The sequence below is a fragment of the Danio rerio genome, chromosome 13 (genome assembly GCF_049306965.1).
Source record: "Danio rerio strain Tuebingen ecotype United States chromosome 13, GRCz12tu, whole genome shotgun sequence".
NCBI lineage: Eukaryota > Metazoa > Chordata > Actinopteri > Cypriniformes > Danionidae > Danio > Danio rerio.
In genome coordinates, this window is record NC_133188.1 from 36,803,419 (window position 1) to 36,820,000 (window position 16,582).

The 16,582-nt window shown below is 33.9% G+C and overlaps 1 protein-coding gene across 2 annotated transcripts in view; it reads left to right on the forward strand.

The window, feature by feature from the left end:
- Nucleotides 1–5,925: 5,925 nt before the first annotated feature.
- The window catches only part of brf1a (BRF1 general transcription factor IIIB subunit a), an 81,862-nt gene continuing 71,205 nt past the window's right edge, over nt 5,926–16,582 (forward strand). The window contains exons 1-3 of one of the 2 annotated variants that reach the window (XM_017358699.3): nt 5,926–6,097; nt 11,151–11,344; nt 13,440–13,520. In XM_017358699.3, coding sequence (XP_017214188.1) covers nt 11,167–11,344; nt 13,440–13,520 — 259 coding nt within the window. In that variant the 5' untranslated portion in view covers nt 5,926–6,097; nt 11,151–11,166. 2 annotated transcript variants of the gene reach the window in all.

Sequence of the window (16,582 nt, forward strand, 5' to 3'; positions counted from 1 at the left end):
TAACTAAAATGTGAAATGTTTTATTAGTTGTTTCATCCAAGTAATCTTGAAGCCCCTTGAAAGTTTGTTTTTTAGCCAATAAATGTTAATGAATGTAATTTAAAAAGCTTCAGACTAATTCTTATCAGAACTACTGATGTAGGAATACATTTGGCATTTGAAGTATTGACTCAAACATTCTTAAACTTTACCCCTACATGGGGCGTATACACTGTAAACCCGCTGTTGTCATTACTAAAGATATTAAGTTAATAAAACTTTACTATACTTAAAATGCCCAGTTTAGGCATCAAAACTTTAACAGGTTAAACTTACTCATATTAGGCAGCAAAAAACTTAATATTTTAAGTTCTCTGAACGTAGCATTTTAATTTCTTTAAACGATTCATCATGTCTGTTTGAAATGATTAGTTGCGTTGACGGCAGTGGTGTAGTGGTTAGTGCGTCGGCACATGCACTCCGGTGCTTACGGCGACCCAAGTTCGATTCCTGCATCTTGGACCTGCTGATCCTTCCCCTCTCTCTGATCCCCATGCTTTCCTGTCAATACTCTATACTGTCCTGTCCATTAAAGCTGAACACTAAAAAAAAAAAGATTGGTTGCGCTAGAAATTCTGCCTTGACATCTGTGCTGATTGGTCGATATATGTTATGTGACACAAGGTGATGATTTTGCTTGTGACCTGAACCCATCTGACAAAAGAGAAAAGTTACATTATGCTTATATACATTTTTCTTAATTGATATGCACACAGGGGTGACATGGTGGAGCAGTGGTTAGCACTGCCGTCTTACAGCAAGAAGGTAATAATTACTATAAGACTAGAAGGTACTAGAAGAACTAGTTTTAGTCTCTGCTGGGTCAGTTGGCATTTCTGTGTGGAGTGTGCATGTTCTCCCTGTGTTGGCATGGGTTTTCCAAAGACGTGCAATAGGTGAATTGCATAAACTAAATTGTCCATAGTGTATGTCCTGGTCCTCCAGGTTGGAGGTTGAGTGTTGGGCTAACAACCCACTAAAAATAAGATGTTACAAAACACCAACATGGTGTGGCTAAATATCAACTTAGATACAAACAGCCTTGGGAGTAAGTAAAAAATACATAAGCTGAAAAATTTTGAACTTTAGTCTATTGGCCATTTAAGTCATTTAAATGTTTAATGTTGTACTTCAACATTTAAGCTATCTGTAATTAAACATTTAAGTTAATTTAACGGAGAGACCACATTTGGTCAACTCAATTAATTGAGTTGACAATTTCCCATTACCCAAACGAACTGAGGGAATCAATTTCCTCAAATAATTAGAGTAATCTCAATTTATTAGGGTTTACAATGTAGGCCATCAACAAGTTTTCACCAGACATCTTGGTCCTGTGTCAATTTTTCCATCTGCCCCCATGAAAGTTTTATCCTCTTCTTCTTTGCCTCCATAACACAGTGATCGGTGGTTCTCTGTCTGTCCCTCTTCCCTTATTGTGAGTTCCAGATGTGGGACTATTCTGTAATACTGTCTGCAGGCCTGTAAAGGATCTGTCCAATGCACGCATGCATGTCCAGTGTTTTATTAAGGGTGTCATCTTTCACTGATAAGTGTTTTATCCAGAGTCACAGGAAGAAATGAATGAAAACCTGCGTCTTCTTCTTTATGGTGGTGGTGGCAACTCTCCAAGTCCCGGCTTCATACAGTAATACCAGTTTCACCATGGTGTTGAAAACCCAGATCTTGGTGTTGATAGCAATCTGCCAGATGTTCTTTATTTGAACTAAAGCTGTGATTGCGTTGTCTGTCCACAAATCTGTCTATTACTCTGCATGTAGGGGAAACAACCCACTTCCTCTAGCACCTACTCACAATATTGAGCTTTTTCTGGCTGTGTTAATCTTTAAAACCTTGAATTTTTCTCTACTGAATTTAGCCTCAAGATTGCAGAAGCTTTTATTATAATGTTGGTCCTTTTCTGTGTGAGCAAGAGAAGGGCCAGGTCATCAGCAAGTCAAAACCATCCAAATGATTTCATAATGTCTACTGGATGCCATTTTGCTTCAGTGTTGTGGATGACATCAAAATCCAGTTATTACCAGCAGGAACAGAAATGGAGCTAATAAACATCCTTGCCTCACTCCTGTACTTACACTTTCCAGCTTGCTGGGTTTGTGACTTTATGGATTTGTTCTTCAGTGTTTGGATTTTCAGCAGTGAAATTTAAACCACACTAAACTGAACTAAATTGAACTTCAACTCTGAAAACTGGACTGACACAGTTTCAATTGACTATAACTTCTATGTTAAGCTACATTAACACAATACATTGTAAAAGCAATACAACAAATAACTTTAAACTTTAAATGAATTAAAAAGGAAGGATTTTCCTAACCCTTGGCTGGGTAAAACATGGACAAGCCCAACACTGTTTTTTATTACAGCACATTTATGTTACATTTTTGACCCAACTGTTGGGTTCGTCTGTATATTTGACCCATTGTTGGGTTAAAGGGATAGTTCATACAAAAATAAAAATTCTGTCATCATTTACACTCCCTTCTGTTGCTCCAAACTTTCTTGGTTATTTTTTATCCTGTTGAACACAAAGTAAGAAAGTTGGAAACCTATAACCAATAACTTCCGTGTATTTTTGTGTTCCCACTGGATTTCAATGGTTACACTTTTCCAGCATTATTCAAAATAACATCTTTAGTGTTCAATTGAATAAAAAAAAAAAAACTCCTCAAGGTTTTGATCACTTGAGGGTGAGTGATTAGTGAGTACATTTTCATTTTTAGGTGAACTTCTGAAATCTGAAAAGCTGAAATCTGATATTTAGTGGTGAACTTGAGTGAACTATCTGACAACCTGATATTTTTGAATGTAATAAAGGCACTGTGTCGGTATCAAGCACTGATCATGCATTACCTTCCTTTATGATGTCTGGCTTGTTGATCTTGTATGAAAAAATTACGAATTGTTGTGAGATTGTGTTGGTTTAATCTGGTTCTTCGTCTTTTTTAGGGGCAGTTTGATAAACATTCCTTCTCTTCTTCTTGGATCTTATTACATGGGGGAAAGAACAACTCTGCCCTGACTTCTGCATCCACCTTCAGCGCATCTGCTGGATGTTATTTATACAGTTATTAGAGGTTATTCACAATATGAGTGTTTAAGTTTTCATCCAAATAATGCAGATAGTCACAACTCTCAACTTAATTAGGCTCAGACAAATTAGTTGACCAAGCAATTAAGTCACAGTGAAATACCTTGGTCCTTAGTAAAATAATACTAATAAAGCCTTGTGTGAGCGCACACTTAGACAAGATTGAACAAAAAGTTACACACACACACACACAATATTTTTTTAATTTGGACTGTTACTGACAACTATTTTTTTAAACTAAATCCAAGAAAAGTAACATCAACTGCATTGAAATGAAAATACAATAACAAATATTTAGGAAAGAAGAAAAGGAGAAAAAAAACTTTCCAAATCCTCAATTATTAAGCAAAAGATTATCATAAGTTTTAAGAAACTATTGTCATTCTTTTTATTATTATTAATGTGCTTATAGATTCAATATTGAAATAAGTTTCAGTAAGAAAACTATTAAATCTAGAAAAATACTTTTTTGTGTATAAAAATTTACAGTGTAATACAAAAGATTTACAATAAGATTGAGAGCTTGATCATTACACGAGAAATACAGAAAAATATATTTTATTGACCATTTAAAATCATATTTAAAGAAGAACAATACATAAAAAATAATGTTCCAAAGAATTTTAATGTGAATGCAAGAATAAGCGAAATAAAGTCACCTCATGTATATTGAAAGTACACGAATTAGATATATCAAAATAATTAGCGCTTTGGGAATTTGTACACTTTTAGAAATAAAGGTACACGAGCTGTCACTGGGGTGGTACCTTTCCAAATGGTGCAAATTGGTACCTAAAAGGTCCATTTTAATACTGCAAGGGTACATATTAGTACCTAAAAAAACAAAAGTGTTTCTTTTAAAATTTGTAGGTAAATATATACTTTTGAGGTACCAATATGGACCCTTCAAGTACAAATGTGTACCTTTTAAAAAGGTATCACCCCAGTGACAGCATGCGTACCTTTATTTCTGAGAGCGTAGGATAAACATTATGTATAATCTTAAAATGTATTTCTCTTATTTAGTTGAATATGCTAAACTTTTCAGGTCCATTGAATGCCGTCAGAAAAATTGGTCCTGGAAAATGTACATCTTGGGGAGGTATATACAGAGTAATATAACAATCGTCTTACATGTCTTCTATCAAATTTTTGTTTTTATCAAAAAAGGACACTCCACCATAAAGGTTTAGGTTGTTTTTCTCTCATTAAAGTAACATTTTAAATAAGTGCACATAATTTGGTGACAAACTCTTTATAACACAATTGAAGGATTTGACTGGCAGATGAAAATTATAGAATGTCATAAATTCTTCATATTCCAGAATATTGCCATAATTTTTAAATAGGTCTAAAACAAAAACAATTACTCTTTTAAACCCCCTATCAATAAAAAAGAGATTTCCCACAAATTAAGACAGTAGTTATTCCAAAGAATTTCTTTGTGTGGGGAAAAATTATGTACGTAACACAATTTCCAGGCAAGTAAAACTTGTGAAAGTTAGAAAGGGAAATTGGCAATTCAGAAGGATGAAATTACATTTTAAAAGAAAGTCTAAGCCACCTAATTTATCAAATATAACATTGGGAAAATATATTAAATCGAGTTAATAAAACAGAGACATCTTTCTAACAGATTAATTCTAAATGAGCTAATTTAAACCTCCAATCCACCGTCTGAGCGCCTGTTAGATAAGACTGATTTCCTAATTCTATGGGATTTATTCTTCCATATAAAATTCAATAACACTTTATTTACATCATCAGCAACTTTGTCACGGACAAAAAGAGACACAGGATAAACACAACGAGACAGCCCTTCAGCTTTGGATATAGGTTACCTGCCATAAATGGATAAGTCATGTTGAAGCCATGAATTAAAGATAATTCTAGTTTTTGAAATTTTAGGTGAAAAATTCAGATTTTGACGAGATTATTTATCTTCAGTAGGGAAAATCCCCAGGTACTTCACACAATCTTTCACAGGTATGTTGTGTATCAAAGATTGCAGTGTATCAGAGACAAAAAAAAAAAAAAAAAAAAAATCACACTTTGTAAGATTTAAATATAAACCTGGGGCTTAAGAAAAAGATTAAATAATACTACGGCTTAAAGGAATTTCAGTTTGATCTTTAAGAAATAAAGTGGTATCAACAGCAAGCTGAGAAATTTTAATTATTTGTCAAACAAAAGAATTTGTCAAAAATTTTTAATGTTGTAAGATGTTAAGTGATAATTTAACGGCTAAAAGAAAAAAAAGGGAAATGGGGCAGCCTTGGTACACACCTCTATAACAACTAAAACGTTTAAGTGGTTTCCAGATGAACCAAAACTTTATAATGAGTTAATGTCATTATAAAGCATTTTCACCATATTAACAAAGTTATTCCAAAAACCATAAGTTCTGAGAGAGTTAAATAAAAATTATTGTATATTATTATATATGTTATGCTCTAATGAATGTACTGACAACAAAGTTGCACTCTACGTTTACAAATTACGTCAGCGTGATGAGACAGCGTTTAAACCATGTCATCAGACAGGGAAAACAGCCAAGATTTAACAAGCTACCGAATCCTATATGTCCTTTATTTACAATATGTCGTAACAATTGTTCTGTAAAAGTCAAGTTCGAAAGAACAATAGCGTTTCCGATACCGTGTCATAGTTTCGCACAATATGTTATAATAAACGTGTGCCTTTGTCCCCCCTTTCACGTTCACAATGGTATGAGCCGGTCGCACGCTGACTGGAAACATGTGGCTGTTTTTGATAGTGGAGCGGAATGCCCAGTGTAGCGGCTTGTCATGCAGAGAAACACGTCCGTTTTTTTGGTAAATTAATCAGTGTTACCGTCTGTTAAATAACGGAAATTGGGGAGGTTCACGGTTGTTATCTCGACAAACGAAGCTGGAAGGCCTTTTACGGGCTCTCTGGAGCAGACAGGTAAAGCCTGAGGTCGTATATCTTAACTGCTCGAGATACTTACTTCTGCTTTTTAATCTTAATAATACATTAACCGATATCGATAAGGGTAACCAGTAGATTTTGGGGAATTCCAGATTTGCTTGTAAAGTAAGCAGATTGCCACGTTGTAACCTGGATGTAACAGGGCGTTGACAGTAATTAGAAGTTATCAACATATGTTGACTCTCAGGAGTTCATGATCTGATTCGTTTCCCATCTGTCCTGGAGTTTAAACTCAAAATGTGTCAAAATGCAACGTGGGCTTGTCGGAGACGCAGTTTGTTTTGAAGCCTCAGAGTGGCGCTGTTGCAGAACATTTATGAGTTCAGTGATTTTCTTGAGGTTTTATTCAGTGATGCCAAATGCTATTTAGAGATTCACACAACACTGCATTTTAAAAACCCAAGATTTTTCTAAATTTTGAATGTTGAGGAATATTATATATGATGAGCAGGGGCGCAACTGCACATTTACTGAGGGGTATGCGATTTCAAGTTTTGCGCCCCCCTTAACCACTCCAAAATGCCTAATGTATCAATATGATATTTAATAAATTTATAAAAACATGTATATGGTATAAAAATGGATCTTTATAGGATTAATAAACATCTCAGTTCCAAAAAATGTGAAAATTCTGAATATTTGTTCATGTGTCAGTTTAAACCAGGGTTAAGAATCATTATAATCAAATATATAAAATTTATATAGGGGAATTTTTTAATCAAAATATTATTTTCTATTTTGTCTGAAACATATTCAGTAGGCCCACACGGAATCTGCGTGCGCAGAAATCAGCAGTTTTCTACAGATTTTTAGCCCATCATTGAGTCTATGTATTTAATTGTGTAAATGTGTGTACATTTATATTTACTCAGTTTTTAAATTCATTTCACTAATATTATTGTAATATAATAATAGTAATATTAAAATGTTCATATGATTTATTTACAGTTGGTAAAGTAGTATTTTCTGCCTTTTAGTAGAAACATTAATAGATATATGAGAGACTTGCTTTGTTTACCAAATAAGTGGATCTAATTTGATTTGCATTGTAAATGTTAAATAAAATTGAAGATATAATATTTTATTCCATATTATATATATATATATATATATATATATATATATATATATATATATATATATATATATATATATATATATATATATATATATATATATAGTTTTTATCTGTTTTTAGTTATGATAATCCTAAGATCATTCCGCAGATTTTTTACAAAAGTCCCAGCAGAAATAGCAAAAATATTTAGCAGATTCTGTCTGGCCATAATATTTAGGTATGTACTTTTAAACACACATTTTGTTATTACTCTAATAATTATATTACTCTAAGTTATTACTCTTATAACTTTTGATTAATAACAGTTTATTTTGATAAAACTTTTACATAAACTTTACACTTGGATGTGTGACTGCATGTTATTGTTTTAAATGAATTTGAATTAAAACGTGTGTGCCAACGAATGCAATTCATACCAATAAACCCTCTTGCTTTTGCAAAATTAATTCTACCACATTTTACCATTCTATCTGCTCTTCTGTGTGTGTATTTTTCCGCATTTCTCCTACATTTGTAATGTTTATGTGAAAAGTGAAAGTTGTAGCTACACAGAGCCGATCTCATGTGATATAATTGCAAGAACTGTTTAAGAGAAGTAAGCTTTCGCATTATTTTGGAATGACAGCACGATGAAATTGATGTAAAAACGGCCGCATTCACGTCTTTTCCAGTAAAGCTTTATGCGTCTATTGCCGCTCTTATGCAGCCTCTGAATCAGTATAACGGTGCTGAGTGACGGACGCGCTACATAGTGATAAAGACGGCTTCTATACACGCGATTTGAAGATGCATGAAAGCGGATACTTTGAGATTCAAGTTTGTGAACAGACAAACACACTTAATAATATGTAAGCAGATTCAAGTTTGTGAACAGACAAACACACTTAATAATATGTAAGCATGTTTTGTTTTAAATACAACTAATATTATGTTAAATTAGCATAAACAAAACTAATTGTCATTGCATTTATGTTAAGTAAAAGCCCATGCAGAGACTGAGTGGGGATAATGAATAATTTATTATATGGCAGCCCGTCACTCCCAAAAACATTAGAAGTTGATTAAAAGTATGGTAATAATAGTGTGGGTTAAGCTTACCAATCCCTTATCATCCAATTTGTCATGGCAGTTTTCATTTTTAAGCATTGTTTGTTCTTTTTGTTTTCTATTTCGCGCTCCATGTCTCTTTACTCTTCTCTCCATTTTGAACATGTGACTGTAACCGAGCAACGGATCAATCAAAAGGTCAACGAAGAGGGAGGAGTGGTATAATTTTGTATTCAATAAAATACAATTGTATATTCATATAAAATGCAGGATAAACATTTTTTTTCAACCAAAAATATGTATTTATTTTGTTTAATATGTATAATAACATGCATAATTTCAAAAATAGTTTTGGCACAATGGCGCCCCCCATGTGTGGCGCCCCTATGCACCGCATACACTGCATACCCCCTTTTTGCGCCACTGATGATGAGTCCTTTCTCAAATCAATCACAGCTGTACATTTTAAAGTGAATGCAAGTTAAGTTTAACTGTGAACATTTTAAGTGTGATATATGATAAATGTTGTTTCCGAAAATAGTTTTCTTATTATTGTTACTGAATTAGTAACTAAAATGATTAAAATTTGTTTTAATGGTTCTAAATGTAAAGTTGATGACAAAAATATTTGACACCAACCACTAGCCAGCCTGGTGAAAAGGGTGGTTCTTTTTTCTCTCAAAAAGTGGACCTTTTTGCAATTATTTGCCTCGTTTTCTATTGAATTATGAAATTTTAATAATGCATTTCATTGACATTTTAAACACTATTCTGAATTAGCTTGTCGCATGGTTATCATAACCACACTTTTTGACTATATTTTCCAAAATAGTATTCAATTCAATTTTAATATGGATCACTTTTAGTACTTCACAGCTTTTTATTGCTCATTTTATGTTTCAACAATAAGGCCCATCATTTACAATAAAAGTTTCTTGTAAAATGTTTTCTCCATTAAAAAACAATACAGTAGCGAAATATTACTTCTCTTATGTCAGATTGTGTGTTTTTTTGCACAGTTGGATGTTGAACTCATGAAAAAAATTGTTAGCATTGGCCAAACTGATTAGCAGAAGTCAAATTGAAGCAGAAGCCAACAGAGGATTCTGCTTGGTCTTAAAGTCTTTTTTGACGGGCTATTTATACTATTTATAATGGCATAGCAGTCAAAATTTGACAAATAAGCTCATGTCAGTGAGGGGTGGGTCTTCCGAACCACCCAAATCACCCGAATCCCCCTGGCTATGGGCCTGACCCCTTTAAGCAATACATAATTTCTTTTTTATTTTTTAATAATAATTTTTTAGGGGTTTTCACCTTTATTTTTGAAAGGACAGTAGAGAATAGACAGGAAAGCATGGGGAGCAGAGAGAGGGGAAGGATCGGCATATGACCGCGAGGCAGAATTGAACCCGGGTCGCCACGAGCATCGGAGTGCATGTGTCGACGCACTAACCACTACACCACTGGCGCCGACAGCAATACATATTTTCTAAAAGCTCATTTAAAATACAATTTTAAAGACATAGCTAGGGTAACTAGGCAAGTAAGGTTAATTTGGGTTAAGTTAGGTTAGTTTGGACAGCAGTGATTTGTTCTGTAGCTGAACAAAATCGAAACACACATTTTTAAAGGGGCAATAATATTGACATTAGTCGTTATTTATTTATTTATTTATTTATTTATTTATTTTTATTCCTGACAAACTAAAAAAAAAATAAGATCCAGAAACAAACAAAAGTGCTTTGGGGTAATTAATCTGCCTGTGGTATTTGAACAAGGGTTTTTTAAAGGTGTACAAAAAAAAAACATCAATCATAAGTGGAAAAAAGTGAACAAGAACGATGATGCATAGTACGTTTTTCTTCTTTTCCCAAGTTTGTAATTAGAAGTTATATCCATGTCAGTAAAGGTTTTTTAACTTATTTACTTAGTTTTCGAGTGCCTCAGACTGATAATTGTTTTTGTATGAAACAAAGATGACTTTTTCCATAAGGAAAATATAATAGGAAAAACTGTGAAACATCCCTTGTGAAGTGCAAACGCCCAAATTTGTCCAATGTCCCTTTGAAACTAAAAGCAACAAACTCCATGAAATTAGTCCTTATGTTGGTAAAAGGAACCTCTCTAAAACCTTTTTACCCGCTGTAGTATCGGTCACTCCTGCTTGACACACAAGTTTTTAACACTTGGAGAAGTTTCTTCCACATAGCATTAAACACAAACAAATATACAAACAAACTTGTCAAATAATTTGAGAAGAGTATAAACGGAGGTCGGAGCCTCCTCCAAGTGGGTGGGCCTTCGAGCTCCAAGTGGGCTGTACAAACCTGGAGATTTTATTTATAATAATTACTGTATGTTATATAATATATGATATAATAGTTTCACAGGTGCGATTAATAATTTGTCTTTAATTGTATATATTCCCCCTTCTTTAGTTAGGTCTGTTGTCATACAAGTTGTTGAATTCTGTATTGGTTCAGTCAAAAAGAAATAAAGGTTTTTGAGGAAAACATGCAGGATTTGTTCCATAAAGTTGACTACTATGGCGCTTGGTAATGTGAACAACCAAACTGCAGTTTCATAGGGCTCTACACCATCCTAGCCTTGTCACAAGACCTGTACCTAGAAAACGATCACTTTATCAAGAGCAACCCCTTTATTCTTTATAAAAAATTTACTTAAATGGACTTTTTGACTTAAAAATAAAAGAGATTAACATGAAATGGAGTGATTAAACATTTGAATTCTGTAAGTAAATTAAAGCTTTACTCTAAAATGTGCCACTGACAACTATGAAGAATGCTATTAACCTCTTATGTAGCTCTGGCAATGTTCACTATATGTTCTCTGATGAGTTTTTACATACTTCTAGAGCTCATTCCCTGTGTTGTGTGTAAGCTGACTGATCGTGAGCATGGGGCGGTGCAAGACCTGCGGTGGGACAGACATCGATGTGGACCAGGCTCGGGGTGTTGCGGTGTGCATGGGCTGTGGCTCTGTGCTGGAGGACAACATCATCGTCTCTGAGGTCACCTTTGTGGAGAGTGGCGGCGGCGGATCGTCAGCTGTTGGCCAGTTCGTCGCTGGCGATGGTGAGCAATTCATTCATTATCATTGTACTCTTAAAAGTGAGTGCAATATAGGGCCTGCACGATATTGGAAAAATCTGATTATTTTTCTGGGATACAGTTTCACAAAATGGTTTGATTAGGTCTATTTAACAGTTTTCTGGGGACAAATATAAACAGTATTTAGGTATAGAAACTGGTTAATCACAATGCAAAATATGTGCTTACTCTCTCGTTTGTAGTCCAAATATCAAAAGAATTCTTAATCAAGTAAAAATATTGTTTTGTTTTTACCTTCAGAAGAAGTAAGTCAAAAACAAGGGTTTTTCCTTAGAACAAGCTACATTTTCTGCTAATGGAGTTAGTAAAATAATCTTGTTTTCGCTTTGAAATGTGGATATTTGGACTAGAAATCAGCCAAAAATGAATTGAAGAATTGTTTTTTGCATAAATTCTGTATGAATGTGTTGTAAAAAAAAATAAATGAGTGAAAAGAAGAGAGAACCCAGTCCAGGAGACTCGAAACAAGCAGAATTCCTTCATTGAGACGTGTTGGTTAATCTGCAGTCATACAGTGTCTTTAAGATGTCCATGTGTCTGCAAGAGCCTACTAGAGGTCCGCAGTCTGCAAGTTCTTTCACGAGTCTGTCTCAAGTCTCACACAAGTCTGACTTAAGACAAAGATTTCATGTCTATATTGTGTTCTTAGGAGGAGGGGATATGGCTAAACAAAGCATGCAAATTAAGAGTTGGAGTCAACCTGGCATAGGTTTTAAAAAACGGCCCAGCTACTGACCACACAAGTTAATCAACATAGGGTTTCTGTAGCATAAAAGCAACACCCGAAGACAAAGACAGAGTCATTTAAAGCATTTGCATCACTGGCTTAGCCTGTAGTCAGAAAGATAAAGGTTAAATGTCCCTGCTAGCTGGCATGTCAATGAAATGAGATAATTAAAAAACTAAAGAATATAACTTTTCAGTTATGCGTAGATTATTGTTAATTTGAAATTAGATGAGATAAATTTATATTTCCACAAATGCAATGCAAACACCTCCAAACATCATGTTGTTAAACTAATGTTTTAAACTCTCTTAAAATACTGAGTCAGATGCAGGCTTTAAAAGCACATGCAAATGCTAAACCTTCACTCTGTTATAGTAAAACTCAACAGTGATTCTATAAATCACGTGTTCTGTGGCTCCCAATCAACTAATATTCAGACTCCACATTGCATATCTTGCGATGTGACTGTTGCGGAAGCACACATTGCGAAATTGCTACTGAAATAATATAATTGTGCAGCTCTAACACAATATATAAATAAAAAATATATAATAAGTTTTTACAGTACATTTAAGTTGTGGGAATAAATGTCAAATCGGTAGTATAGGGTCACCTAAATCTATAATATCTATATCTAATTTCTTTGTCAGTTGTCACCATGTGAGATCTTTTCTATGCTTTGACAATCTGCTTCTGTTTTTATCCATCTTATTTGGCAATGTTGAAATAAGCTAATATGTACTGCTAATATGTTAGACTTCAGATTCATTTGTTACTATTGGTTAAATGACTAGTAGTAACAAGTCAAACTGCTTAAACTACATTATCAGAATAAAAATTTTATCAAACTGCATTAGAAATAAAATATTATGTTAAGGTAATGTTATAAAAATACCAGTTTGCAACATCCGTCAGCATAATAAAACTAAATTGAAGTTAATGAAACCACAAGCCTCAATGTAATAAAGTTACAATTGCCTTGAAAAATAAGCTGGATAGTACAGGGATTTAAATGAATTTATTTGGTCAACATTAGTATTAGTAAATTAGTTTTCTTAGTTTAATTCATATAAAAAAATTCTTCTAAAAAGTGTTAAAAATTTGTGTATAGCATAGTAGTATGATAAATCATTTTTTTTTTTTTGTAAATTGCAATGCTGTTCCTCTTCAAAGTTTATTTGTATATGAGAGCATGTATTTTGTTTTGATCTGCAGTACTGTCTACGAACAGCAGATGGCGATAGCGCCTTGCATTTTAACTACAATGTGCTGCAATGAGAAGTTGTATGGTAAATCAAACTGTCATTATACATATATGTATTTTTTTTGTAGCATCTGGAAATGTGCCTTCACTGGGAGGAAATTTCCAAACTAGTGTCGGGAGAGAGTCCAGAGCTGCCACTCTGCAGAATGGTGAGCATTCATAAACTATATGCCAGCAATGAATTTATATGCTCTTCATAAAGCCTACATTTACTCTTCATGTAAAAAATAGAGACTTAATTCACAGAAATGACCTTTCAGAAGATTATGGAAAAAGTATCTTATGCTCACCAAGACGTTTAATTAATCTAAAAAATATAAAGCAAGGAACATTGTGATGTATTAATACAATTTAAAATAACATGTTTCTATTTTAATATATTTTAAAAAGTCATTTATACTTATAATGTCCAAACTGAAGTTCAGTGTCTCATGCTTCTTTATAAGCACTCTGATATGCTCATTTGCGACTCAAAAAGTCTTTTTTTATTAATTGTTGAATGTTGAAGACAATGCTACTTGTTATTTTTTGTGGAAACTAGTTATATTTTAAAAACAGTTTTTATGAAGCATATTAAAAGTTCAAAATTATAATTTATATTAATTTCATTATTTTTAAGTATCATTATCATTTCATTTTTAAGTATCAAAATTAGTTTAGGTCCCAATTTATGGTATTATCAAACCATCAACTACCACTATTAGCTTGATAAACAACTAAATAGCTGTTTAATAATAATTGGTAAACTAGAAGTTGGGTTTTGGTTTTGGGCAGAATTAGGGTTACTTTATAATACTTTATATATTGTAATACTTTCATACTTTATAGCTATTAATAAACAGTTAATATAATAATAATAGGCAGGTAATAAGTACGGAAGTCTTAAGAGGCCATGCATTCATAAATTGTTGCATACATGTATAAATTAGATTTTGAAGAATGATGAAGATCCTGCTCTTTACTTAATGCGTCCTTTCTACAAGTTATTTACAATTACTTTAAAAAAAAAAGTGAATTCCTGAAAATAATGCTGCTGTATGCGTGTCTATGACATCTTCTTAGAAATATCAGAGAAAAAAAAAGTCAAAAACTTCAGAAATCAACTTTTGTTATATAAAAATAACGAGAGAAATAAGTTGTGATCATGTAACAACTATTGATATGTCAAGATCACAAGAAATTAAGAAAAATATAATAACGCATGACCTCATGAAGGACTTTCGTAAAATAAGCCATTTGTTAATAACAAGAACTGTGAGCTAAACTTGTTACAGAATTTTGAAAGGATCAAATATTAGCGTTTAACTTAAAGGAGTGGTCCACTATGATATTATATGTTAAACTTTAGTTGATGTGTAATGTAGCTATGTAAACATAAACACCATCTCTGAATGTAATACACTGAAAGTTCAATGCAAAGAGAGACATTAGCTTTTACAGAGATAGTTTAGCAAAGCCTTTAGTAAACAAAGTTTAGGGACTACAAAAAGATACATCCGGGCTAGTGAGATCACAAATGCTTCAGGTTACACGCATTTACGGTGCACATATACCCCGCTCAGCAAAGGGGCGTGGCCAGAGTCGCTGTAATGTTATAGCAAAGAAAGTTAAAATGCTGTCCAAAAGTTGCTATTTTCACAGAGCTTCTTCTGTTTCTGTATTTGACCTGCCAAAGAACACGACACAAAGAGAGAAGTGCTTACAATTTAATTTTAATTATGTTCCAGAGAATTATAAAAAATGTATAGCTAGCATTTGACAAAGGACAGCTTCCAGAATCTCTCCCAGTTCAGTGCTGGAATCAGCTTAAAACTCCTCCAACCACAATAGACAAAGCTGTGAATTGTGAGCCACGACTTGTAAGTATTTTTATTTATTAAAATTGATCAACTGCATGCACAGTGTCTAGCATTAACGGTGTGTTGTAGCGAGGATGTAAACAACGGGAAATGCTGTTGGGCAATTGGACAATTGGTATCGGTTTAGTAATAATCATAACCGGTTATTACTGACGTCATTTACCTTATATGCGCTCTGTCGCGAGGGAGGCGATCGTGAGTATTTACAGCGCATTCAATTCTTAAAACTCATAAACTGTGCACAATTTCACTGTGTGTGTTTGCTGGATCAGTCTTTCACTGACATATACAACAATAGCCCTTATTTCACTGAGATCGAGAGAGTGAAAGTAGCCTACTCCATTTCTCTCTCTTTCTCTCTCTCTCGCTCTGTCTCTCTCTCTCTCTTTCTCACACACACACAGTGGCCCATTTGACCTGCTGGAGTGGCTTTTCTTCTCTTCTCGGCTGTTTTACAGCGTTACTTTTGCATACAGAAACGAGCGCGTGTCTGCAGAGTTTTCTCCACCGTGTCTATCATACATTAGCTGTGATCGCCGCTGCCGCCTGCCGCACATCAGTGTCACTCATCTGTGAAGAGCGCAGCGCACAAGAGCCGATCGCAACCGTTTTTTTGAGGGTGTGACCAATCAAAGGGGTGTAAGAGAACTAGACAAGGATCAGAAATTGAGCTGGATATTTATATTTGTTTATATTATTTGCTAAATGCTCGTTTTGTTTAAAATTACAGTTTATATATCTGACTGTTTGTATTAAATGACAAAATTGTATTACAAATAGTATATAAATATAAATATATTCATACATTTTAATACAAGAAATGCTGCTGTGAAGAAAATATAAAACTGTGTATGAAAAGCACCGTCAATGCACCGTGGTGCACCAAAATATCGAATTGAACCAAATCGATGGCATGATAATCGTAACCGAACCGAACCGTGAGACTAGTGTAGGTTCACAGCTCTATTGCTTATTCTGAATATATGTGAAAGACACTTGTCAGATCTTATTTTAGAGAGCAGGTGTGAAGTTCAGCTGTGTCCTCTGTGTCATTTTCTGCCTGATTCAGGCTCAAACTCATACAGCTTCTCTGACTGATGGTATGTACACAGCACAAAAGCTTGTGCTTGTAGCGGCATGACACTTCCTGGTGACGTGGAGCTGATCTGCGAATCAAAGCACATTTATGTTAGCTGACCAGTCAGAGCCTCTTGTATATATAATTTATGATTAAAAGCAAGTATCTGTCAATAGCATCTCTCATTATTAGATGGTGCTGTTTTACTGACAGTTCTCATTTTGAACAGTATTGTGAGTGTTTGAGATGTCCATATAATGTTCGGTTCCCTTAA